Source organism: Salmo trutta, chromosome 9 (assembly GCF_901001165.1).
Source record: "Salmo trutta chromosome 9, fSalTru1.1, whole genome shotgun sequence".
Classification (NCBI taxonomy): Eukaryota; Metazoa; Chordata; class Actinopteri; order Salmoniformes; family Salmonidae; genus Salmo; species Salmo trutta.
Window position 1 is genome coordinate 15,037,056 of NC_042965.1, and position 25,554 is coordinate 15,062,609.

A 25,554-nucleotide genomic window follows, 5' to 3' on the forward strand; every position below is an offset into this window, starting at 1 on the left:
GTGCCGTCGTTGACGGCAGCCACCCTCCCTTCCCTCCCTTATTGTTTAGGGGGTATTGTTTATTGGTTTTGTTGGGGTATTGGGGATTTTTTGTGTTTTCTTTTTTAAGGTGCATTCCGGGGACTGCACCTTTAGGGGGGGTACTGTCACGTCCTGACCAGCAGAGGGAGCAATTGTATTAGTTTTGGTCAGGACGTGGCAGAGTTTTTTGTGTTATGTGTAGATTGGTTGTTGGACTCTCAATTGGAGGCAGGTGGTTCTAGTTGCCTCTGATTGGGAGTCCTATAAACGGGTGTGTGTTTTTCTTTGGGGTTGTGGGTAGTTGTTTTTGCACTGCGTTTTGTGTGCCTGCAAAACTGTTCCTGTCGTGTTTATTGTTTTTTTTCCTGTGGATGCTTTACTTGTGTTTATTAAAAATCTGAGTATCCACATTCCCGCTGCGCCTTGGTCGATTCCTGACGACAGACCTTACAATACAAGTGGCTAGAGATTTGAGTCAGTATGTTGGCAGCAGCCACTCAATATTAGTGATTGCTGTTTAACAGTCTGATGGCCTTGAGATAGAAGCTGTTTTTCAGTTTCTCGGTCCAAGCTTTTATGCACCTGTACTGACCTCGCCTTCTGGATGATAGCGGGGTGAACAGCCAGTGGCTCGGGTGGTTGTTGTCCTTGATGATCTTTTTGGCCTTCCTGTGACATCGGGTGGTGTAGATGTTCTGGAGGGCAGGTAGTTTGCCCCTGGTGATGCGTTGTGCAGACCTCACTACCCTGTGGAGAGCCTTACGGTTGTGGGCGGAGCAGTTGCCGTACCAGGCGGTGATACAGCCCGACAGGATGCTCTTGATTGTGCATCTGTAAAAGTTTGTGAGTGTTTTTGGTGACAAGCCACATTTCTTCAGCCTCCTGAGGTTGAAGAGGCAGTGTTGCGCATTCTTCACCACGATGTCTGTGTGGGTGGACTATTTCAGTTTATCCGTGATGTGCACGCTGAGGAACTTAACTTTCCACCTTCTCCACTACTGTCCCGTCGATGTGGATAGGGGGGTGCTCCCTCTGCTGTTTCCTGAAGTCCACGATCATCTTTGTTTTGTTGACGTTGAGTGAGAGGTTATTTTCCTGACACCACACTCTGAGGGCCCTCACCTCCTCCCTGTAGGCCGTCTCGTCGTTGTTGGTAATCAAATCCTACCACTGTAGTGTCGTCTGCAAACCTGATGATTGAGTTGGAGGCATAAATGGCCACGCAGTCATGGGTGAACAGGGAGTACAGGAGAGGGCTGAGAAAGCACCCTTGTGGGGCCCCAGTGTTGAGGATCAGCAGGGTGGAGATGTTGTTTCCTACCCTCACCACCTGGGGGCGGCCCGTCAGAAAGTCCAGGACCCAGTTGCACAGGGCGGGGTCGAGACCCAGGGTCTCGAGCTTGATGACGAGTTTGGAGGGTACTATGATGTTAAATGCTGAGCTGATGAACAGCATTCTTACATAGGTATTCCTCTTGTCCAGATGGGTTAGGACAGTGTGCAGTGTGACTGCGATTTCGTCGTCTGTGGACCTATTGGGGCGGTAAGCAAATTGAAGTGGGTCTAGGGTGTCAGGCAGGGTGGAGTGGATATGATCCTTGACTAGCCTCTCAAAGCACTTCATGATGACGGAAGTGAGTGCTACAGGGCGATAGTCGTTTACCTCAGTTACCTTAGCTTTCTTGGGAACAGGAACAATGGTGGCCATCTTGAAGCATGTGGGAACAGCAGACTGGGATAGGGATTGATTGAATATGTCTGTAAACACACCAGCCAGCTGGTCTGCGCATGCTCTGAGGACGCGTCTAGGGATACCGTCTGGGGGTTAAAACAGCCTTGCGAGGGTTAACGCGTTTAAATGTTTCACTCACGTTGGCTGCGGTGAAGGAGAGCCCGCAGGTTTTGGTAGCGGGCCGTGTTGGTGGCACTGTATTGTCCTCAAAGCAAGCAAAGAAGTTGTTTCGTTTGTCTGGGAGCAAGACATCGGGGTCCGCGACGGGGCTGGTTTTCTTTTTGTAGTCCGTGATTGACTGTAGACCCTGCCACATACCTCTCGTGTCTGAGCCATTGAATTGCGACTCTGCTTTGTCTCTAGCTTGTTTGATTGCCTTGCGGAGGGAATAGCTACACTATTTGTATTCGGTCATGTTTCCGGTCACCTTGCCCTGATTAAAAGCAGTGGTTCGCGCTTTCAGATTTGCGTGAATGCTGACATCAATCCACGGTTTCTGGTTGGGGAAGGTTTTAATTGTCTCCGTGGGTACAACATCACCGATGCACTTGCTAATAAACTCGCTAGCCGAATCAGCGTATACATCAATGTTGTTGTTCGATGCTATCCGGAACATATCCCAGTCCACGTGATTGAAGCAATCTTGAAGCGTGGAATCAGATTGGTCGGACCAGTGTTGAACAGACCTGAGCACGGGCATTTCCTGTTTAAGTTTCTCTCTATAGGCTGGGAGCAACAAAAATGGAGTCATGGTCAGATTTCCCAAAAGGAGGGCGAGGGAGGGCTTTGTATGTGCTTAATTTTAAGAAGTTATTTGGCCACTGTAGTTGTGATACAAACCTAATCAAAACATATAGGCCTATGGGCTAGACTACATGAGTTGTGTGACTTTGATTTGAAAAAGTAAAAAAAACAAAGCATGTGGTGTTTCTTGCCTTAAGCTGGGCATCATTCACAAGTGATAATATATAATTCACAAGTGATAGGCTAATACTGTAACCCATCACACTATTCTTGATTTAATCTTGTCTTTACATATACAAAAAAATATGTGTGAAATTTGTTTTGATTTAGAATGGACCATTATCATGCACCTGTCTCAAAACAGGGGTCCAGGGTCACGCCAAGGCTCTTAGCACTCTGGGAGGAGGACACAATGGAGTTGTCAACCGGGATGGCGAGATCATGGAACGGGCAGTCCTTCCCCGGGAGGAAGAGCAGCTCCGTCTTGCCGAGGTTCAGCTTGACAAACGTACAATCACAAGGACTTCACACATTTACATTTTTAGACTCTTATAGTCAGCTCTTTGCTCCCTGCTCACTCACCCTCAATCCCAGGTAGTAGGATACCACTATTATCTACCAGGAGTTTGTGTTTTATTATGCTTGAGTTGAAAGTTTAATGGAGCTTGTCAAACAGACACCACCACCTCCGTATCATTTTGTAACTCACAGAAAACATTAAGGGACACATGCAGGGAACTCAAGGGACAGCCTCTGACAGTTTAGATTTGAGTCACATGTATATGATTGACAACCCACAGCATGCTCCATGGGTGACCTCTGCATTGGGAGGATAGTGATGACATTAAGATACAATGCCCATGGCGCTTCGCAGGTTCCTTTGACAGTGTTTGATCAGGCAGACACAGCACTAAGACTGACTGCATGCTAAAAAAGCCTACTACTTCTAACTGTATAATAAATTAAATCAGGAAAATACAGTATCTGTAAAGCTCCTGTCTAACTGTAAGATGTGTTGGTGTGTTGGTTCCCCTGGGCAGGAACATGAGCAGGAAGTCCCTGGTGGCTGGCCTGGTAGCTGCCCTCGCTGCCCTGGTGGCTGCAGTAGGAGTGCTCGTGTGGGTGTGCGTGGAAAACAAGAACCCCATCTCACCCTCAGTCCATTTCTACTCAAAAGCTGCCGTGGCTACAGATGCTGGGATATGCTCTGAGGTGGGGAGGTAAGTAACGTAACACTAGCCAACTAATTCCCTTTGATTCAATGATTCATGGTACACACTTAGTCAAATGACAGGACACGATTAAGCTCTACAAGGAGCATTAAGTGTGTGTGTGTGCGTACCTAGGGACATCCTGAAGAGGAACGGCTCAGCGGTGGATGCATCTATCGCCGCCCTGCTGTGTGTTGGCCTCCTGAACGCTCACAGCATGGGCATTGGAGGGGGTCTCTTCTTCAACATCTACAATGCTTCCACAGGTGAGTCAGTGTGTCCTCAAGACACCACAAATTAAAAAGGCTAACAAACACATCCATTTGTCTGTATTTTGTATCACTGCTCGACAGGGAAGGTAGAAACCATTGACGCGAGGGAGACAGCACCCATGAACGCGACGGAAGACATGTTTGGCAATGACACCAAGCTTTCTCAGAAAGGTACCATTTTTACTGTTCTGGAATGTACGTCAGGTACAGGGTAGGCTAGGCAGGTTCTGTAGTTCAAACCATCCTGAGATAACAGTTGAATAGTAATATCGTAGCTGTCATGTATTACAGTGAGGTAGGGATAGAGAGAAGATAACACTGTGTTTGAACCTTCTGGCAGCCTCTTCCCTGATCTTCCATCATTCTAAGGAAAATTAGCTCTAACCTTCTGCATCATATGCATTGCCAAGGGGGCAACAGTTTGACCTGTCAAAATGAGGAAATGGACTGATACGCATTTTAAATCCTTTCTGGGCAGGGTTCCAACTTTGTGCAAAATGTAGTAAAGACTTCTTTGCATAACAGGTGGATTGTCTATAGCCATTCCAGGGGAGATCCGTGGTTACGAGATGGCACACAGGAGACACGGCAGGCTGCCATGGAAGGAGCTGTTTGAGCCAAGCATTAAGTTGGCATGCATAGGTTTCCGTATAGGCAATGCCCTAGCCAAGGCCATCGCCAGCAACAAGGACGCTATTCAAGGAGATGCCAGTATGTGGTGAGGATAGGACAGGAGATCAAAGAAAACAAATATGGAACAAAAATGATTCTGTAATTGCTATATTACCACTACAACCATGTCTACAAATCTAATAATATTGACAAAGATAGACTTAAGTGATATGGATGGTTGATAATAGCTACCCTTTAATGATAGTGTAAATTAAATGTTCTATAACAGGGATGGGCAACTTTGATGGGGGTGGGGGCCACAAAAAATCTGAACTCATCATGAGGGGTCGCAGTGGCTCGCGGGTCTGTGTACCAACATCCATACCCACACATGCAGTCAGTGTCGGCCCTAACCTTATGGGGGCCCTAAGTGATATTTTGTTGGGTGGCCCCCCACCTTGCGAGCAGAACATTTTAGAGTTTTAGAGTTAATTTCCTGCAATTCTACACATTTTGCCATGGGGCATTGAGGGGGTGCTGCCGTTTTACAGCTCATTTCCTGAAATTCTACAAATTTTGCCATAGGGTGGAGAATTGTTTTTTCAGTTTTGAATATGATATCTGAGTGACAGTGAATAAGAAAATCAATGGGGTCCCCTGGTCGGTAATTTGACCATGATTACTACACATTTAGAAAGCTGGCTAGACTAATTTACCAATCAACAAAATGTTCAGCTGACAGGCTAATTGAGTGACTGACATAACAAGATAAAAACTGCTGATGTACAACAACATTTCGAAATTGCACCTTGTGTGATCTACTATTCTAACTCTCAACATTAAGTTCAGACCCCGACTGAGTCCATCTCTGCTCAATAAAGTACTGTAATTGGATTATTAGTTGGATTTTATCACAAAGTACCACATTGACATATTGCAACCAATAAAATGTGATTACATTGATGTCCAAAATGCATGGCTTCCTCTGTGATTTATTATGACCATTGATGATTTGATTGGCCGCTGTAAAACCTATGATGACAATGCCATGGGAATGCTGGTCCTTTTACTCTACAGATTTGTTTGAATAACTCCTGATACATTTTCTGCTCCTGTTTTTGTATTCCAGTGAAGTGTTCTGTGACTCCCAGAAAAAGATCCTGAAGGAAAATGATATCATTAAATTTCCCAAACTAGCAGACACCTACAGGAGGATAGCGGAGGAAGGACCTGATGTTTTTTACAATGGGACAATGGCACAGACAATTGTTGATGACATCCAAGCAGCAGGTCTTTCTCTATTTCTTGTGCATTATAATATTCTATTAAAGCTCATCATTCTTGCTGTACACACTATGATAATGATAAGGCAAGACAGATCTGATAGGCAGTTTGTCGATGTGCTTCATCAGCAGTTATTATTTTCACTTTTCAGGTGGGATTATCACCCTGGAGGACCTGTTGGACTACAGGCCTGTGTTGAATGAGAACCCACTGAAGCTGACCGTGGGCGAGTACACCATGCACGTCCCAGACGCCCCCTCCAGCGGCCCAGTCCTGGCACTTATACTCAACATAGTGGACGGTGAGCAGCAGCCTAGATAACTCTGAGTCTGAACTCAGCCATGCGGACCAGAGGATGTCAGGTTTCCTTCCACTGTACCACCTTGGACAGTGTTTCCGCCCCCTCCATCACCACCACCGCCCCTCTACATGAATCCAGCTACAGCTAATCCACCAGATGCAGAGAGTGTGGTCATGGAGAAGATCATTAGTCGTGCTTTAGACACAGAAGGCATCATCATCCACCACTAATTGCCTGTAAACAAACAGTTCAGGCCTCCCAGTTTGTCATCTCAAGAGAGATTCACTGTAAGCTCTCTGGACATTATCTCACTGGAAATGAACTAAACTGCACTAGTCCTCTACATCTTGACATCAACCATAGCTGCTAGTGTTTGTGCAAAAACAAGGACGGAATCAGACGGAAATGACCCTGTGATGGAAACATCGAATTACATTAAAACTGTATCTTTGATAAATGAACACAGTTCTTTTTTTGGGCTGACATATTAGATCGATTAAATGTGGCCCGTGAGGGATTTTGTAAGCTTTTTGGGGGGATAATGATAATGGACCGATACATTTTCAAATAACTCCTTTTTTTCTGCCCACAAATTCATTTTGACGAACAAATCGATAGGCAAAAAATCAGTGCGGCCATCCGTTGAATTTTGAAATCCCACGATGTGGCCTTAGAGTCAAAAAGTTTACTCACCTGTGTATTAGATCAACATTTTTTGTGTGTTTTTTCAACAGGGTATAACTTCACTTGCTCAAGTGTTTCAACGGCCGAGAAAAAGACTCTGACGTATCACCGCATCGTGGAGGCTTTCCGGTTTGCTTATGCCAAGAGGAGCAAACTAGGGGATCCACGATATCTCAATATCACTGATGTGAGAACCCTGATACACAGCTTTCAAATACAAAGTTTCATTCACAAATATATATACACAGTGCATTCGGAAAGTATTCAGACCTCTTGACTTTTCCACATTTTGTTACCTAACAGCCTAATTCTACAATTAATTAAATTGTCGTCCCCCCCTCAATCTACACATATTACCCCATAATGACAAAGCAAAAACAGGTTTTTAGAATGTTTTGTAAATGTATTAAAAATAAAATGTATTACAAATAAAAAACTGGAATATCACATTTACATAAGTATTCAGAACCTTAACGCAGTACTTTGTTGAAGCACCTTTGGCAGTGATTACAGCCTTGAGTCTTCTTGGGTATGACGCTACAAGCTAGGCACACCTGTATTGGGGAGTTTCTCACATTCTTCTCTGGATATCCTCTCAGGCTCTGTCAGGTTGGATGGGGAGCATTGCTGTACAGCTATTTTCAGGTCTCTCCAGAGATGTTTGATTGGGTTCAAGTCCGATCTCTGGTTGAGCCACTCAAGGACATTCAGAAACTTGTCCTGAAGCCACTCTTGGATTGTCTTGGCTGTGTGCTTAGGGTCGTTGTCCTGCTGGAAGGTGAACCTTCACCCCAGTCTGAGGTCCTGAGTGTTCTAGAGCAGGTTTTTATTAAGGATCTCTCTGTACTTTTCTCCATTCATCTTTCCCTCAGTCCTGACTAGTCTCCCAGTCCCTGCCGCTGAAAAACATCCCCACAGCATGATGTTGCCGCCACCATGATACAACGTAGGGATGGTGCCACACTTTCTCCAGACGTGACGCTTGGCATTTAGGCCAAAGAGTTCAATCTTGGTTTCACCAGACCAGAGAATCTTGTTTCTCATGGTCTCAGAGTCCTTTAGGTGCCTTTTGGCAAACTCCAAGCAGGGTGTCATGCGCCTTTTATTGAGGAGTGGCTTCCATCTGGCCACTCTACAGTAAAGGCCTGATTGGTGGAGTGCTGCAGAGATGGTTGTCCTTCTGGAAGGTTCTCCCATCTCCACAGAGGAACTCAGGAGCTCTGTCAGAGTGACCATCGGGTTCTTGGTCACTTTTACGATCAAGGGCCTTCTCCGCCGATTGGTCAGTTTGGCCGGGCGGCCAGCTCTAGGAAGAGTCTTGGTGGTTCCAAACTTGATGGAGGCCACTGTGTTCTTGGGGACCTTCAATGCTGCAGAAATGTTTTGGTATCCTTCCCCAGATCTGTGCCTTGACACAATCCTGTCTCGGAGCTCCACATACAATTCCTTTGACCTCATGGCTTGGTTTTTGCTGTGACTGTCAACTGTGGGACCTTATATAGACTGGCGTGTGCCTTTCCAAATCATGTCCAATCAATTGAATTTACCACAGGTGGACTCCAATCAAGTTGTAGAAACATCTCAAGGATGATCAATGGAAACAGGATGTACCTGATCTCAATTTTGAGTCTCATAGCAAAGGGTCTGAATACTTAGTGTATGTACATTTAATTTTTTATACATTTGCAAACATTTCTTAAAATCTGTTATCGCTTTGTCATTATGGGGTGTTGTGTGTAGATTGATGAGGATTTTCTTTTTTAATAAGGCTGTAATGTAACAAAATGTGGAAAAAGGGAAGGGGTCTGAATACTTTCCGAATGCACTGTATTTGACTTTAAAATAAAAATAGTTTGTAGTTGTTTACTGAACATGCTCTATAATCATATGCTGTTGACTGCTGTTCAACATTGCCAGGAGAAACTAATTGAATTCCTATTTGATGATTTTATCTTCTCTCCAGCTCATCCACAACATGACCTCAGACTACTTTGCTGACGGGATCAGGAGCAAGATCACAGATGACACCACTCATCCCGACAGCTACTACGAGCCAGATTATTTTGTCCCAGACAATCATGGGACAGCACACCTGTCCGTCATAGCTGAGGATGGAAGTGCTGTGGCTGCCACCAGCACAATCAATCTATAGTAAGAGTCCTACAAGGCAAGACCTCCTCTGAGACAATAGGACTGATGAATACATAATGCTACAGGGTAGATTATAGATATCCAGAGACAGATCCTTAATATAGTATACATGTGCACTCTAAACAAACTTTGTTGCCGATGGTTTTACTAAGAATCTTCTATTTGCATTTAACCCAAAAATAACATGTATAGGTTACTTAACTCCTATAATTACTTAACTCTAACTACTTAACAATCATTCTTATCTTCAGTTTTGGCTCCAAAGTCATGTCCCAATCAACTGGCATCATTTTCAATAATGAGATGGATGACTTCAGCTCTCCTCCGTACATCAACAACGGCTTTGGAATCCCTACATCTCCTAACAACTTAATCCAGCCTGGTGAGAATAGGAACTGAAATCAATATCCTTAATTCTGGTAGGCTACTGAAAGTTCTCAATTTACACATGGCTCCAGCTTGATCCTTGGCTGGTTTGTTTTCTGAGAATACCTTTTGGTCTGAAGATTTGTCTCTCTCTCATTTTTAGGTAAAAGGCCTCTCTCTTCTATGTGCCCAACTATTATCTCTGACAAAGACAATAGAGTGAAAATGGTGGTGGGAGCCTCTGGTGGAACAAAGATCATCACAGCAACTGCCCTAGTAAGTTTTCATCCATACACATAAATGTCCTCTCTAAAACAGATATAGCCCATACTAACACATGATATCCATCTATCCTTACATAGTGATATTGTGATGAATCAGAGTACAAGAAGATTCCTTTTCCCATTTACATAGGTGATTCTGAATACCTTGTTCTTTGACTACGACCTCAAAAAAGCTGTGACACTACCTCGAATTCACAATCAACTCAAACCAAATACGACTGTAGCGGAGGACGGCTTTGAAAAGGTGGGTAATTCTGAACAATATTGCATCGTAAATTGTTGAATTATAAAAATTGGTTTCAACTATGGACTTGAATCTGTGTGTGTGTGTGTTTATTTCTGTGTTTATGTATGTGTGTGTTTGTGTAAAAGAGTGTATTAGATGGCCTGGAAAAGAAGAACCATGTAAGAACCAGGCCCCGGAGTATGAATGATTCAGTGGTTCAGGCGGTGGTGAGACAGGGGGAGCGGCTCTGTGCCGAGTCCGACCCCAGGAAAGGGGGCTATCCAGCGGGCTACTGAGTCTTACCTCACCCCTTCCTTCCCAAACCTGGAGTGTACCTCCATAAAGAGGCAGGGATAGAGCTAAGTATATGGAAAGACACGCAAACAATGCCTCCTCAAGGTTACACAGCCACTCTCTTCAGCTGAGATTCATTTCAAGACATGGAAAATGACTTTACTCCACATCAATACCTCCTCCCTTCACACAAAATAATCGGCGGCATTTCTGCTTTTATTTCAGCATTATTCATTATTTATTTTTGTGTTTTGAAAAAGAAGTGAGGTTGCAACTCTGAAAGTGGCATTTTTTTTATCCTAGCTGTATCAAGAGATCATCATTATCGATTATCCTGAAGATGGAAGTTTATTAATGCAATGCAGTGGGGTAGCAGAAAGCTGGACTGCAACTTTAGATTCCTGCTGGATGTAAATACCAATGGGCTAGAACTTTATGGACGCCATGAATCTTCTGTTATACATTATGAAATAGTTTGCCTAGGAAATTTTAGCCAACATATTAGTCAAATTACTCTGTGATGATGAGCGATCATTCTGTTTGACAGAAAAAGAGCCATTTATCTGAGATTTAAGGAAAGCAATGTTTTAGGGGAGAATATGAACACCAATATGGAAGGTTGTCAAAGTAGTTTGTCTGTCCATTGAACAAATCAAATGTAGAGAAATGACTGTTTTATCTCTCCATCAAGGAAAAATGGTCTGTATGTTTTAACCTCAGGCCTTAACCTCAGGTCTTAACTGGTCAGGTTGCTATATCTGTTGGTGTTTTATGGGTTGGCTAAATCACCAACAGATCTGGCAACCAGGCTACAGGTCTACCATCTGCCTTATGAAGATGTTGGTCACAGGTAGCTACATTTTTCCTTTCATGAGGAAGCATATTCTGATCTGTTAACTGAAAACTGTGATTTCTGTTTTTCTGATTTCATCTCAACTCTGACCGTTGCCCATGGGGGCCTATTGTTAACAAGGGCTCAAATATGGCTGCCATTTAACTATTCAAATGGTATTTTTATATTTTTTTGTGATGCAGAATGTTGAGAAAAACACATCAATTGTTAATGTTTAATATGGAGTAAGACCATAGCAGTACAGTGAATGTATAGTGTATTTTACATTTGCATATATATATTTTTAAACATGCATTGTTCTCATGCCATGCTTGTTATTAAAATGTTTAAAGTAAGATATATTTTACATTAGTCACCCTGTTCCCAATATTCTTAGAGGCTTATTTCTCTGCATCGATACCTGTAACCAAAGAACTGATGAAAAATGTACACAATAGATGAATAACAGCTACATGATGTCTAAACAACTGACTGAAGTACAATTTTACACCTACAACCTAAAAATTGGGCTCGACCTCCTTCAATAGTCTGAAGAACAAAATACACAGCAGCTTCCTTCTGACAAATTTTAGCAAGATGTGGCATTTGGCGCCAGCTGTGGCTTTTACAAAAGCCTCCAAATTGATTATTCACTGAAGCAATTGCTTCCATGGACCAGTGATGCATAGGAGGCTACATAGCCGACTCAGGCTAAATACTTCCTCTCTATCAAAGTGTGCTCTTCTCCTTTATTAAGACACTTTATGTTGATGTTTCCTTTATTTTGGCAGTTACCTGTAGCTGCTGAGTAAGTGCACAGAGAAGTGACTGCCAACTAAAGTCCATCTATGGTAGTATCCTGTTGTCTAGGCTACAACCCGGTTGGCCCTATTGAATGTGGCCTGAGACACTATCTGCATACTCTCTACTCTCTGAAGATCCATATTCATTCAGACAGCACTCAGCCTGTGGGCAGATGGGAAATGATGGCTAATGAAGCTGTATATTACATACAAAAATAGCAAAGCAAGGGTATTTCAATCCTTTGATACAGCTCATCTAACTGTGCTAATAGAACATATCCCATTCCCCCGACTAATGTGATACTCTTGACAGAACAGGCCTGAACAGAGTATAGTGTCAGTGTTGATGCACAGTGCTCACATACAGGGCAGGCCACTGGTTCAGAGGACATTCAGCGTCACTAGGCACATGCCCCATCTAGTGTTGTCTGATGAAAAGACATCCCACGGCTGCAGCTCACCCTCTCCATCTCGCTCTAGATATATAAACACATGCACACAAGAGCAGAGTGAATGATGCAGTGTGAGTCTGTGTGTATTTACACAGACAGTCTCTGTCCCGTCTCCTGTCCCATGGAGGCCCATTATCTACTGTATTTGTTTATAGAGCGAAGTGACATGTAGCGTATTTCAGACCCCACACACGGTCTTGGAGTACTTCTTGTGCAAACATACCAATAAACATCTGGAACAAACCTACATGGTAAAGTTAAGACTGACAGGGCAATGGAACATACTTTCGTTTTGTCTAATGTAAGCTGTTGACGTCAACCAGAAAGGCTCAAGTAATGATGACAATGCTTTTTTCATGTAAGAGGGACATGCAGAACATTCTCAAAAACCAGCCCACTCAAATGTTAAATATTACATTGGCTTTCAACTAAATTGGTTCTGCTTTGTACCTCAAATGCTTAGAGACCCAGAGTGTAATATTTGAAGGCTCAGGGCTATGTCACCGTGTCAATGCTTTGTTTCAGTAATAAAACTTCAGTGTTTTCATACCAATGTTAGGTCATGTTTTAAATGCTATTAGGCTAAGCTACTTCTGTATACAAACCAAAGGGCAATTCAGGATATTGAAAATATCCAAATATTTCATAAGACCTGATCTTGGATCAATGCCATTATGAAGAGATAATGTAATGGCGCTCATGACTGGCACTGACTGAGTATGCTGAATAACTTAACCCAATAAAAACATTATCACTCTCACAGGTCGCATAAATCTACACCAGACTAACAAAAACAATGTGCACAGATTGTCATGTTACACACACACAAAGATATCATTTCAAATCATCTCAGGACTACTACATTGATGTGCGCATATCTCTGGGAAATCTTTTCCTTCGCTAAAATGATGAATTCCATTGGCATGCTTCCAGTTGAAGAAAAATCACAATGCTCTCTCTAAAACATACTCATCTTCTGCCCGGCTCTGATTTGATATTACTCTCACTCATCATATCGTTGTAACTCCGACAGCTGAGAAACATTAAACCATTCCTCATTCTCTAAGCGATCCTCTATGCTAGATATCTCTGGATATTTATATTTGACCTATGATGGGATCCCACCACTGGGACTTTGAAGAACATGATGATAAATTACAAAATACAAGTACATATCATAGAGAATGATAGTGGCCAAAGGGCAAAATTAGCATGGGCAGTGTCATTGAAGACTTCCACCATTTTAATGTGTCAACTGGGTGGGACTTCCAAATTCATTGGCTGATCCCTCCTGTTGGAGTCATGTCCAACCGGGTCATCAGGAGGGTTTAGCCTATCATGAAGAAAATGTACTATTTACAAATGAAGAGATCCTCAATGGAGCTGCCCATACCGTCACAGATGCTATAATTGCAGATGCAAAGACAAGTCCTCTATCTCTATAGCCCAGATCTATTCTAATGACATCCTACAACAGAGGCTATGACTACCTCTAAAGAATCAGATCTCTCTGGTCCTGAATAAAGGATAAACTGTTGTATAACGGTATGTATGCTGAAATTCAAATACTATGTGGGTGCTACTCAGAGGTGGTGTGGCGGCATTTAGGTTTCCATATCGAGGCCTCTGGATCCTGCACAGTTCTGAGGGAAACACCTACGTTTGTTGGAACTGTTGTTACTGCAAATAAATGTTAAAATTGTGGGGAGGCCTAACCAGGCTGCACTCTTTCGCCAACAGCTGTGCTTGACATCTAGTGGTAATCAGACAAACATTTTCAGGTGGAACAAATGAGTGATTTTCTTGATCTCCATTTTGCTAAAAAAAAAAGGACAACAAACATGAGAAAAGATTAGAGACTTGAAGTCTGATCTTTATATTGTAGATAGAGGATACAAGTTTGCAATGTAAATTGGGAGTGCCCTAAACCAGTTGTTTCTCTACTCTTTAACACACAAGCAATGTTGCAATTTGAACCAAAAGATAGGATAGAATGCGAAGTCCATGACAATGACAGAGTACACCAGTATATGTTCCGGTCTGTGTCGGAGAAGGCAGGGTGGTGATGACCGTTCAGAGTCGCATGGCAACAGCTGCCCCCGGCGCCTGCAGCTCCTGGTCCAGGAGGCGGAACAGCATGGCACATTTGTTGCGCTGGGGAGTTTGTCCCAGGGTGTGGTGCAGCCGGGCCTGCAGGTAGTGGACGTCACGGAGACGCTCCTTACAGTCCAGCATGGAGAAGTAGGCTGCAGCCTCTCCCAGCGATTGCACAGCCAGGCCTAAAGCTGGAGGGAGACAACAGGGAGGAAGACTCTGAACGACTCCTATCTATGTACTTACATGACAAAGTAATTGTATCCACAAACATGTACATTTGAGGTAGTGAGTGATATTAAGTTTGTGTTGGGGATGTGTGCTACCTGCATGCCTCTGGCCATTGGACCGGGTCCCAGCCATGGCCATCTGACAGCGGGCTGCCAGCAGCAGAGCTCTGCCCTTATCCATGACCGCTCCGTGGGCCAGGATGGGCTCCATCGCCTCATGAAGGACACCCAGAGCCTGCTCCGGTACCCCCAGCATCAACTGGACAGGGGGAAGGAGAAGAACAAACTATTAGAGTTTTGAAATATAACCCAGTATGAATTTCCTTGTTGTGCCTAAATGTGGGAGTTTACTTTGCATACAATATGCAGTTCTGTCTAAGTTAAGGGGTTTGAAGATGTGTGTGTTAGTATGTGTAGGGGTTTCAGAGAGTATACGGTGGTGTGTTTGCCATAACAGGGTTACATATTGCATGTGCGCGTCTGTTGTGCTGACCTGAGTGAAAGCCAGGTGAAGGATGGTCTCGGAGGCCATGGCCTGTAGGTGGTGCTGTCTGGCCAGGGCCAGGGCCTGTAGCAGGAGAGGAAGGGCTGTGGCAAAACCTGACGACTCCCAATGCAACTCAGCTGTGACCAGCATCACCCTGCACAAGGCACACCAATATGTCTAAAACACATATCTGATAAACAACCCTTAACCCAAAAATATGGAGTCTGTTGTTTCATTTAGAGCCTACCGGATGATCATCTCTGTGTACTTGATCTTCTCGCAGTACAGCTGCAGCCTCTGCAGGATACTGTATGCTTCAGTGGTCCGGTTCAAGGCCTTCAGCACTTGAGCTTTCCTGTTAACACGACAGATATACACATGGGTCGTTCCACGAAAAGAGTGCGGTTTGCGTCCCTTTAATATTTGAAGTAGAAATTGTGCACCAATATTGCATTTTAAAAGCCTGTTCTATGAAATGAAGTGCCTTTAAGATAGACCACCTTCAATAAATCTGTCCCTTCGTCAACACCGTGTCACTTCTAGGAAGATTTCAACCCACATGCACCCAAAATGTATCCTAGTTTCCCCATCCCTGGTTATTTTGTTACTTTGAAAAAGTTATTTCTGAAGATTATTATTTATTTAATGTGATTAGTGATTCATTTATGTCTGTCACTCATTTTAAGGTCAATCCTGTTACATTAATTGAACTCAAATTTTAATCTGGTGAAACTACTCCATTTTAAAATATTTGGTTTCAAAAGAAAAATGTAACATTAATAGTTAAATCATAGTGTAAAAAAGCAGGTGATCTGGTTCTACTCTTTTTGGTAATGTTCTGGTGTTCTGTGGTGGAAAACTGAGCGTGTCGAGAATAACATGTTAACCCTATTACCCATAGATAGACAGGCTTGAAACGTTTTAACAATGTAAAAATGTTTTGTGAAGCTTGCATTCAGTTGCCCCTCCCTGAGGTACACAACAAGCTTTCATTCCCCCTGTCACAAGAGGATTTATGGCTGATTTAATATGAAATCATCAACCCTGTTACAGTCAACCAACCCTGTTCCTTTATCTGCTACTTAGTAGAGTCTTATTTGTATCTCTTGAGATGGGAAAACTTGTTTTTCATCATGTTGAACATGTGCTCTTTATGACAATGTTCAAATTAGGTGAAATCAAAACGTTTTTGGGGACCACTTCACAAAAGCCACTGAATTAGCTACAGCACTGGAAGACTGTTCTGAGTCATGACCCTTCCTTACCTATAAAGACCCTCAGTTTTGTTCAAGGCAGCAATGGCTGTGACATGGGGCTCCGCCAAGTGGTATTTCCCATCATTCATAGCTCTGTCAAACTGGATCTTGAGGTCACAGAGCATCCACAGCTGGGTGACAGAACACAAAACATTGAACAGCCCACTCCATACCAGCCATGTCAGTGCCATTGCCTTTGAGAAGAAGACAATGGCGTTTCTGTGTAGCGCAGCAATAGGAAAGTGCTAAACATGGGGATTGAGGCCAAGTCTAAAGTTGATGGATAGAGAAGAGCAGGAGTTCAGAATGGCTCACCTTGGCATGTTGGGTGTGAGGTGGAAACTGCTCCTTCAGATGCTTCAGGACCTCAGACACAGCCCCATACAGGCCCTGGAGGGAGGGGGACAGGAACATGTAACTGGTGCAGGCCTCACTCACAGCCTACACAAGTGCACATCTCCTGAGCTTTAATCTGGATCACATCAATGGTTATGAAACGGCCCTGAGTGTCTAAATGAGCACTGAGGGAGACGTGACAGAGGGACTGAAGCCGGAGAGACAGAGGTGGGATGAGGTGTACCAACTACAGCACCTGTTCAGCATGAAGCTCAGCCAGGTGGCAGAGGGCCACAGCAAAGGCCTCTGTGTTGTTCTGCTGGACCCCAAAGTTAACCTGCTCCAGGCTATTCATGTTCAGGAGGAGCTGGGCCTGCTGCTGAGCCATGGTGCTGGAAGAACACATACGTTCAACAGGACATGAATGTTGGAGAAATGCAGTCAGTGAATGTGTGTTGGATTAATTAAATTAGTCAAGACTGGATATCAATAATTGACCGTCTCTTTTTTTCTTACCAATCGAGTAAAAAAAACAGGTTTCATACTAAAAGATAAACTTACTGGTTAGGATTGTTTATGTTCAGTGTGGATTCTGATTGTCAGGGAGGATCAGGATGCGTGAAGGAGACCCACCTCTTGCCATACATCCTCCATATGGACGTTGTCTGAGCCAGGCTGATGTCTATGAGCTCTGACAGGCTGTGTTTCCAGTGCAGGATGTCTGTGTCCTTCAGAGCGTCCATCAGCTCATGGGCTGTCTTGCCCTGGACCGCCCCCTGCTGGACCAGGGACTGAATGCCAAGAGACACCAGGTACTGAGAAGGAGAGAGAGGGTGAAGGTAATGTGAGGCTTAGTAAACACCTGGCTCTACTGAACTCCCATAGCCTGACCTCTCAGGTTTAAAACTAAGGGCAGACCCATCGTTGCCAGTATTGACTCTTCTAGAGCCACTCTCCAACTTTGTTGATTCTTTCATTAAGCCTATTGTGGAAAAACTCCCAGCATTCGTCAAAGATTCTACAGATGTGATTAATAAAATATCAGAACAGTAATCTCCCTGACATCATATTGGCTACATTTGGTCTAGAGAGGGTGTACACGAATATCTCTCATGAAAAAGCCCCAGATGCACTGGGATATTAGAGGACCATGAAGGAGAAATGGCACCACCTAATGAACTCATCTGTGAACAGCTTCTCTAGTTCTCAAGCGCAACTATACTGAACAAAAATATAAATGCAACAATTTCTACGATTTTACAGTTCATAGTGAAATCAGTCAGTTTAAATAAATTCATTAGCCCCTAATCTATGTATTTCACATGACTGGGCAGGCATGCAGCCATGAGTGGTCCATGGAGGGCATAGGCCCACCCACATGGCAGCCAGGCCCACCCACTTGGCAGCCAGGCCCACCTACTTGGCAGCCAGGCCCACCCACTTGGCAGCCAGGCCCACCCACTTGGCAGCCAGGCCCACCCACTTGGCAGCCAGGCCCACCCACTTGGCAGCCAGGCCCACCCACTTGGCAGCCAGGCCCACCCACTTGGCAGCCAGGCCCACCCACTTGGCAGCCAGGCCCACCTACTTGGCAGCCAGGCCCACCCAATCAGAATACATTTTTTCCCCACAGAAGGACTATATTAGAGACCTGTCAGGCGGATGAATTATACAGGCTAAGGAGAAATGCTCACTAACAAGGAAGTTAAAAAAATTGTGCACAGAATCTGAGAGAGAAATACGTTTTTTGTGCGTATGCAACATTTTGGGGATTTTCTATTTCAGTAGAAAAGCTGAAGAACATACACACATCCAGGTACTTTCTGCAGGTGCTGGAGTTGTAGGCAAACTCTTGGAAAATAAAAAGGAGAAACGCTGCTGCTCATGCTCCTAGGTGATTTTATGTCCTACGACAACAATGTCTGATGAAGGCCTAAGGGTCGAAACGTTGTTATAAATATATATATATATATTTTTTTTTATCACCTGGTAGCATGAGCAGCGTTTTCCTATCTGTTTTTTACTTCAGCTCATGAAACATGGGACCAACACTTCACAAGTTGCGTTTATATTTGTGTTCAGTGTAAATCCCCACCCAAAGCCATTATGATTAAAAACAGTGATCAAGAACCCCCCACACCTTTTTCATCTACAAACGAGGGCACAATCTTCACAGTAGACTAGTCCAAGCCAGCCTCTACACGGGTTCTAAACAAACCCTCCTTACTCCCCTGAGAGATGGAAATTACACCAGTGGAAATGGTGCTCAGTGCAACACCAAAAAAAGAACTCAGAGTTCCGACACCCTAGGTCTGGAAAAACATGTAGTGTTAAAGGGGCGATCACATGCAACACAAAACATGTGATTTATATCCTACACCGTGTTTGTGATAACATGTACATGGGCAAGACATCCAGAAGATTGAAACATAGAATAAGTGAACGTAGAGAGTTCTATAAGACGCAAGGATGAAAATGGCCCTGTTGCTTTTCACTTTATCCAGTGCTCTCAGTGTGTCTTCTCAATGCCCTGGAATTGTAGAGGTGCGTCACCAAGAGGAGGAGATAATGACCGTTAACTCTGCTAGAGAGAACTCCTCTGGATTCATACTTTAGGCACCCTATAGCCGTTATGACACAATGAGGATTTTGATAGGAGTGTCATGTTGTAATTATTATTGTCCCCTTCACTGGTATTAGGGTGTCCTGTATTCAAGATGGCTCTAGTGGCCCGATACTTACCCAACAGGTTACCTTAAATTTTATCTACTCGTTTTCTAGATTTCTTCTGGTTCTACATATGTACAGTGCATTCGGAAAGTAATCAGACACCTTCCCCTTTTCCACATTTTGTGCCGTTACAGCCTGATTCAAAAATGGACTAAATTAAAATCTACACACAATACCCCATAATGACAAAGAGAAAACAAGTTAAGAAATGTTTGCAAATTTATTTTTAAATAATACATATATTTAAATACCTTATTTACATAAGTATTCAGACCCTTTGCTATGACTCAAAATTGAGCTCCTGTTTCCATTGATCATCCTTGAGATGTTTCTACAACTTGATTGGAGGCCACGTGGTAAATTCAATTGGATTGGACATGATTTGGAAAGGCACACACCTGTCTATATAAGGTCCCACAGTTGAAAGTGCATGTCAGAGCAAAAACCAAGCCACGAGGTCGAAGGACAGGATTGTGTCAAGGCACAGATCTGGGGAAAGGTACAAAAATATTTCTGCAGCACCGAAGGTCACTGAAGTTTGGAACCACCAAGACTCTTTCTAGAACTGGCCGCCCGGCCAAACGGGGGAGAAGGGCCCGATGGTCACTGACAGAGCTCCAGAGTTCCTCTGTGGAGATGGGAGAAACTTCCAGAAAGACAACCATCTCTGCAGCACTCCACCAATCAGGCCTTAATGGTAGAGTGGCCAGACGGAAGCCGCCACTCAGTAAAAGGCGCATGACAACTCGCTTGGAGTTTGCCAAAAGGCACCTAAAGACTCTCAGACCTTGAGAAACAAGATTCTCTGGTCTAATGAAACCAGGATTGAACTCTTTGGCCTGAATGCCAAGCATCACGTCTGGAGGAAGCCTGGCACCATTCCTACGGTGAAGCATGGTGGTGGCAGCATCATGCTGTGGGGATATTTTTCAGCGGCAGGGACTGGGAGACTAGTCAGGATTGAGGGAAAGAGGAACAGAGCAAAGTACAGAGAGATCCTTGATGAAAACCTGCTCCAGAGAGCTCAAGACCTCAGACGGGGGTGAAGGTTCACCTTCCAACAGGAAAACGACCCTAAGCACACAGCCAAGACAACGCAGGAGTGGCTTCGGGACAAGTCTCTGAATGTCCTTGAGTGACCCAGCCAGAGCCCGGCCTTAGCTGTGCAGCGACGCTCACCATCCATCACGATAGAGCTTGAGAGGATCTGCTGAGAAGAATGGGAGAAACTGCCAAATACAGGTGTGCCAAGCTTGTAGTGTCATACCCAAGAAGACTCGAGGCTGTAATCACTGCCAAAGCACTGAGTAATAAAGGGTCTGAATACTTATGTAAATGTGATATTTCCACATTACATTTTTTTGAAATTAGCACAAGAAAAAAAACGCTGTTATTGTCATTATGCCTTGTCGTTATGGGGTATTGTGTGTAGATTGATTGATCCATTTTAGAATAAGGCTAAAACATAACAAAATGTGGAAAAAGTCAAGGGGTCTGAATATATAGTGTTGCATATATTTTCCTTTTCTTATGAAATTTTTCAGCTTTATTGCTTTCTGAGAGTATGGGTTCCTTATGCTAACACCACATTCCCTGTGTACGTTTTTGGTCTACTAGAAATACATCTATAACATTTTCTGTTCTATCCTGTATTTCTTTCTATCTGATATTATGACAACTTGTGGCCGTTGTGGGTACCCACAGGTGTCTGCAATTACTTCTGGCTCGCTGTGTGGCCTTATCTGTCCCACTATTGTTTGTGGAGATATGCTCTGATGAAGGTTGACTGACCAAAAGCTCAGCTATAATTTAAATAAATTAGCATCTGGCTGGAAGTGTGCATAGACATTCCTGTTTCGCCTTCAGCACCTTCACAAATCAGCTTTAGGTCTGCGATAAATTCTGCCTATTATCTGAATCTATTGCATAAAACCGTACGAGAACCTGGAGTGCCTCAGTCTGCACGCTCATGCTATTCTTACCGGTAGACAGAAGTGGGCAGCCATTTTCACTGAGTCCTCAGTTAGCACAGAACTGTCAGATCCTTTCATCTGTTCAAGGGTATAAAGCCAACTCTGAAAGAGATACAAATACATTAATAGATGATTACACAGATAACGTATTGGTGCTGAGAAAGTGGTACAAGGTATAGACACAGACCAACCTTGACTACCCATATTGTGTAAATACTGTATGTTGAGCATAGAACACAAAAGTAAAAGCTCCTACCAGGCAATGCTGCAGGCACACGTGATCGTTGGACTCCTGGGCGATGCGGATAGCTTCCTGTAGAGCCAGGTCAGCCTGTTGGCTGAGTTAAGAGTTGGAGTTGATTTTTTCATTTGACAAGAATCAATATTGCATAGATAAATTGCAACTGATATTGACAGACTTTCCATATCTATGCCCACTACTACTCACTAGTGTCCAAAGCGACAATGCAGTGCTGCCAGGTTGAGGGCAGCGTAGCGGAGACTTCTCCCGTAGCCTTCGTCCCCATTGCTCTTTCCCTCGCTCCCTGACAGGATGAGGCGGTCAAAGTAATGTAACAGACTGTGGGTGGAGATGAAGATGTCCTGGACTCGCATGCTGTTCAGGTAGCTCAGGTAATGCTGCAGACACAAAACAGCTGCCTCAAGCACAATCAGGTTGACCAAAAATCACTCAAACACTCACTTTCTTTATACTCCACACAAATTTTGTGTCATGTTTGTTTGAGTGAGTCCATAATATTAACTGATAGTAGAGCCTCACCGCCTCAGCAAAGTCAGGGTTGAACTTGAGCATGTTGTTCAGCTCATCCTGCAGGGCAGATGGCTTCAGGGCTTTGTTCTCATCATTCTTTAGAAGGTACGCTTGTCTAGCAAGAAAGTACTCTGCTTGCTTCTGCGAGAGTGGGCCTCTGCTTGGGGCATCCTCATTTCTATAGAAAGTAGCAAATAAGGAAAAAGAACAATATGCAAAGGGTAAACTGATGACCATCACACTGATGAGAATGATTACTACATGTCATGCCTGGTGTTCAACCTTCCCAAGATCTCACATGTCACCCCGCTCCTCCGCACACTCCACTGGCTTCCAGTCAAAGCTTGCATCCACTACAAGACCATGGTGCTTGCCTACAGAGCAGCAAGGGGAACTGCCCCTTCCTACCTTCAGGCTATACTCAAACCCTACACCCCAACCCGAGTACTCCGCTCTACAACCTAAGGTCTCTTGGCTGTTCCACCTATACGGGGGTCAGCTCCCGCTCAGCCCAGTCAAAGCGCTTCTCTTCCTGGCACCCCAATGGTGGAACCAGCTTCCCCCTGAAGCTAGAAAAGCAGAGCCCCTGCCCATCTTCCAATACTTACACACTATTCCCTCTACTACCACCTCTTCTTTTACTTAAACAAGTGAATTATACGAACTTTAGCTCAGACTCATGCAGCGGTGCAGTATCCAGCTCCTCCTTCTCCATCCTCTCCCCTACGTTGTCCTCTGTGCTGGTGAGGTCCATGTCAGAGTCGTCTGCAGCCAGGGCAGGCAGCCCCACCTGGACATCACCAGGCCGGGCGTAGTGACTGTGGTAGTACTGCTGCAGGGCTTTGTACAGTTTGTACACCTGGCTGAAGGACAGCTTGTTGTAGGCCAGGAGCATGTGTCGCATGAACAGGCCTGAGAAAACAAAGACAAGGTCATGATGATAAAACCTCAAATCTGTGTCATAAATTCATATAGCACCACTCTAACTAAACACGATGCTCTGTTGTTCCAACCTTTGGACTTCTGAATCAAATGATGCTTACTATTACTCACCAACAACACTGGTCTTATACGCCTCAGAATCAATAGCGCTAAAAGGAGTGGGGAGGGTGGCAAAGAAATATTCCATGTCCTTCAGCTCTCCATCAGCCATTTCATGTAACCTGTAAAGAGAAAATGTGTGTGATGAAAGAGCAGACAACATGCATCACTGACCTTTTACACTAGACATAGGCCTAAGCCACAGCAATTGGGTCAAGGACTCATCCATACCGGAGTTTCACAGCATATGCTGTTTGAGGGCAACATTCTTCCACAGTCTTCAGGAATTGGTCAAGAGTCAAGTCTGGACCCTGATAGACAGACAAACCTTTGATAAAGAAAAGCAAGCAAATGACAGTGGAAAGTAGAAGTTGTAAGGTGATCAATAGCTATTCCAACCTGTTGTAGAGGCAGGATGAGTTTGTTCAAGCGCCTTCTTTCCTGAAGAGCAATTGGTTTTGACGTGGTCATCTCGTACAGCAAGGCCAGCACAGAGATTTTATACGGAGTCACCCAATCTTTGATGCCAAACACATTGGCATGGACCACCCCATTGGTCATCATTGGGTTGAAATACAAACTTTCATGTACGCTCGCCATTGTTTGAATTGGAAAGTTAACTCGCTAGCTAGTTTGCTAAATATTATAAAGCTACATTTCAACAGCGTTGTGTGAAGTCAAATAATCATGAAAAACATGCAACAATTCGCAAACCATGTTATCGAGCTAGCTAACGTTAGCTAAGCTGATATTCCTTGCTACCTAAACACGATAGCTTGCTATCTAACTCCTTGAGAGAGTAGCTAACTATCTTACAATTTTGTGAGCAATTTTGTAGCCAGGCTGACTAATGTTATTTTAAGTCTGCCACATACGGCAATATTGCCAGTAGTATTTTGTTAACAAACTGCATGAATTTTAGAACATGGTTTACCACCCCGTCGCTTTTGCTTCAAACTGCCCTCCTTCTGTCCCTATCTAATGACGTTCCTACATGGCCACGCCCCTAAATGTCACAACATAGAGTGGATTGCAGAGTCATCGATTGGTCCCATCAGCGCAACAAAAACTCACACATGTATTTTCGAATACATGATTTTAATATGATGGATATCGTCTTCTCCATAAGATTTTTTGATTTTCCATAGTACCATCAGTTCCCTTCATGTAGGTCAGACCTACTTATTCCAGGACATCATTTTTATATCCTAATTGTATATATCCCATGTTGAAAATACCTCACACAATTTAGATTTACATTTTACTTAACCAGAGCGACTCACAGTAGCAAGAGCATACATTTTCATACTGGTATCCCGTGGGACTCGAACCCACAACCCTGCCATTGCAAGCACCATGACCTACCAACTGAGCTACACGGGACTCACCTCTTGACATTTATTATGTATTTTTATTAACAAACAGCAAACGTCAACAACCAAAAGAGGAATAGTCACATACAAAAAAGCGTACATACAAACCTTTTACATTGCCAGAAATCCTAAACAAACAAATCATATTCATTAATAATACTAGAGGTTTTAATTGCCTTTTAGTTTGTTTTTTTGTAAAGTAGTGCTATATTGTCAGTGGTGTAAATTACTTAAGTAAAAATACTTTAAAGTACTACTTAAGTAGTTTTGGGGGGTATCTATACTTTACTATATATATTTTGGACAACTTTTACTTCTACATTCCTAAATAAAATGATGTACTTTTTACTCCTTACATTTTACCTGACACCCAAAAGTACTTGTTACATTTTGAATGCTTAGCAGGACAGACAAATGGTCAAATTCACGCACTTATCAAGAGAACATGCCTGGTCATCCCTACTGCCTCTGATCTGGCGGACTCACTAAACACAAATGCTTGGTTTGTAAATGATGTGTGAGTGTTTCAGTGTGCCCCTGGCTATCCGTCAATTTCAAAACATGAAAACCGTGCCGTCTGGTTTGTGCAATATAAGGAATTTGAAATGATTTATACTTTTACTTTTACTTTTTATACTTAAGTATATTTTAGCAATTACATTTACTTTTGATACTTAAGTAGTTTTAAAACAAAATACTTTTAGTCTTTTACTCAAGTAGTATTTTATTGGCTGACTTTCATTTTTTATGAAAGTATCTTTACTTTTACTCAAGTATGACAATTGGATACTTTTTCCACCACTGCATATTGTTAAAATTAATTTTTTTTTAGGTTTTAAATCAGACCATTTGCATTTTATGATATTTACTTGTTATTATTAGCTGTTGAATTAAATATACAACATCCTTATCAACATAATATTTTCTGAAATAAATCATTATATCAAAACCATTCAATTGTACAACATGTCCTACTAATAAATACATTGGGAA

The 25,554-nt window shown here is 43.3% G+C and overlaps 2 protein-coding genes across 2 annotated transcripts; one reads left to right on the forward strand and one right to left on the reverse strand.

Annotated features, from left to right (window-relative positions):
- Positions 1-2,966: 2,966 nt before the first annotated feature.
- Positions 2,967-12,822, forward strand: LOC115200010 (glutathione hydrolase 1 proenzyme). The gene is made up of 12 exons (XM_029762646.1): positions 2,967-3,717; positions 3,844-3,974; positions 4,062-4,151; positions 4,506-4,698; positions 5,722-5,882; positions 6,028-6,177; positions 6,912-7,048; positions 8,825-9,012; positions 9,264-9,394; positions 9,542-9,654; positions 9,793-9,906; positions 10,035-12,822. The coding sequence occupies exons 1-12, from the start codon at positions 3,542-3,544 to the stop codon at positions 10,182-10,184; spliced, it is 1,734 nt and encodes a 577-aa protein (XP_029618506.1). The 5' UTR covers positions 2,967-3,541; the 3' UTR covers positions 10,185-12,822.
- A 1,293-nt stretch (positions 12,823-14,115) lies between these two features.
- anapc5 (anaphase promoting complex subunit 5) lies at positions 14,116-24,162 on the reverse strand. Its single transcript, XM_029762647.1, has 16 exons — positions 23,588-24,162; positions 23,420-23,499; positions 23,201-23,310; positions 22,813-23,059; positions 22,157-22,325; positions 21,824-22,014; positions 21,632-21,713; positions 21,385-21,477; positions 17,306-17,487; positions 16,929-17,064; positions 16,652-16,726; positions 16,346-16,467; positions 15,328-15,435; positions 15,087-15,234; positions 14,690-14,852; positions 14,116-14,554 (listed from the first exon to the last, which is right to left on the reverse strand). The coding sequence occupies exons 1-16, from the start codon at positions 23,786-23,788 to the stop codon at positions 14,343-14,345; spliced, it is 2,319 nt and encodes a 772-aa protein (XP_029618507.1). The 5' UTR covers positions 23,789-24,162; the 3' UTR covers positions 14,116-14,342.
- Positions 24,163-25,554: the final 1,392 nt, after the last annotated feature.

What these genes read in the sequence shown, in the direction of transcription:
- anapc5 (XM_029762647.1), bottom strand. Translation starts at nt 23,788, where the DNA reads ATGGCGAGCGTACATGAAAGTTTGTATTTCAACCCAATGATGACCAAT. An exon ending in TCATCCTGCCTCTACAACAG is followed by an intron (nt 23,500 to 23,587) that starts GTTGGAATAGCT and finishes TCTGTCTATCAG; the next exon opens with GGTCCAGACTTGACTCTTGA. An exon ending in ACCCTGACTTTGCTGAGGCG is followed by an intron (nt 22,015 to 22,156) that starts GTGAGGCTCTAC and finishes TTGTGTCTGCAG; the next exon opens with CATTACCTGAGCTACCTGAA.
- LOC115200010 (XM_029762646.1), top strand. Translation starts at nt 3,542, where the DNA reads ATGAGCAGGAAGTCCCTGGTGGCTGGCCTGGTAGCTGCCCTCGCTGCC. An exon ending in CATCTACAATGCTTCCACAG is followed by an intron (nt 3,975 to 4,061) that starts GTGAGTCAGTGT and finishes ACTGCTCGACAG; the next exon opens with GGAAGGTAGAAACCATTGAC. An exon ending in TGATGACATCCAAGCAGCAG is followed by an intron (nt 5,883 to 6,027) that starts GTCTTTCTCTAT and finishes TTCACTTTTCAG; the next exon opens with GTGGGATTATCACCCTGGAG.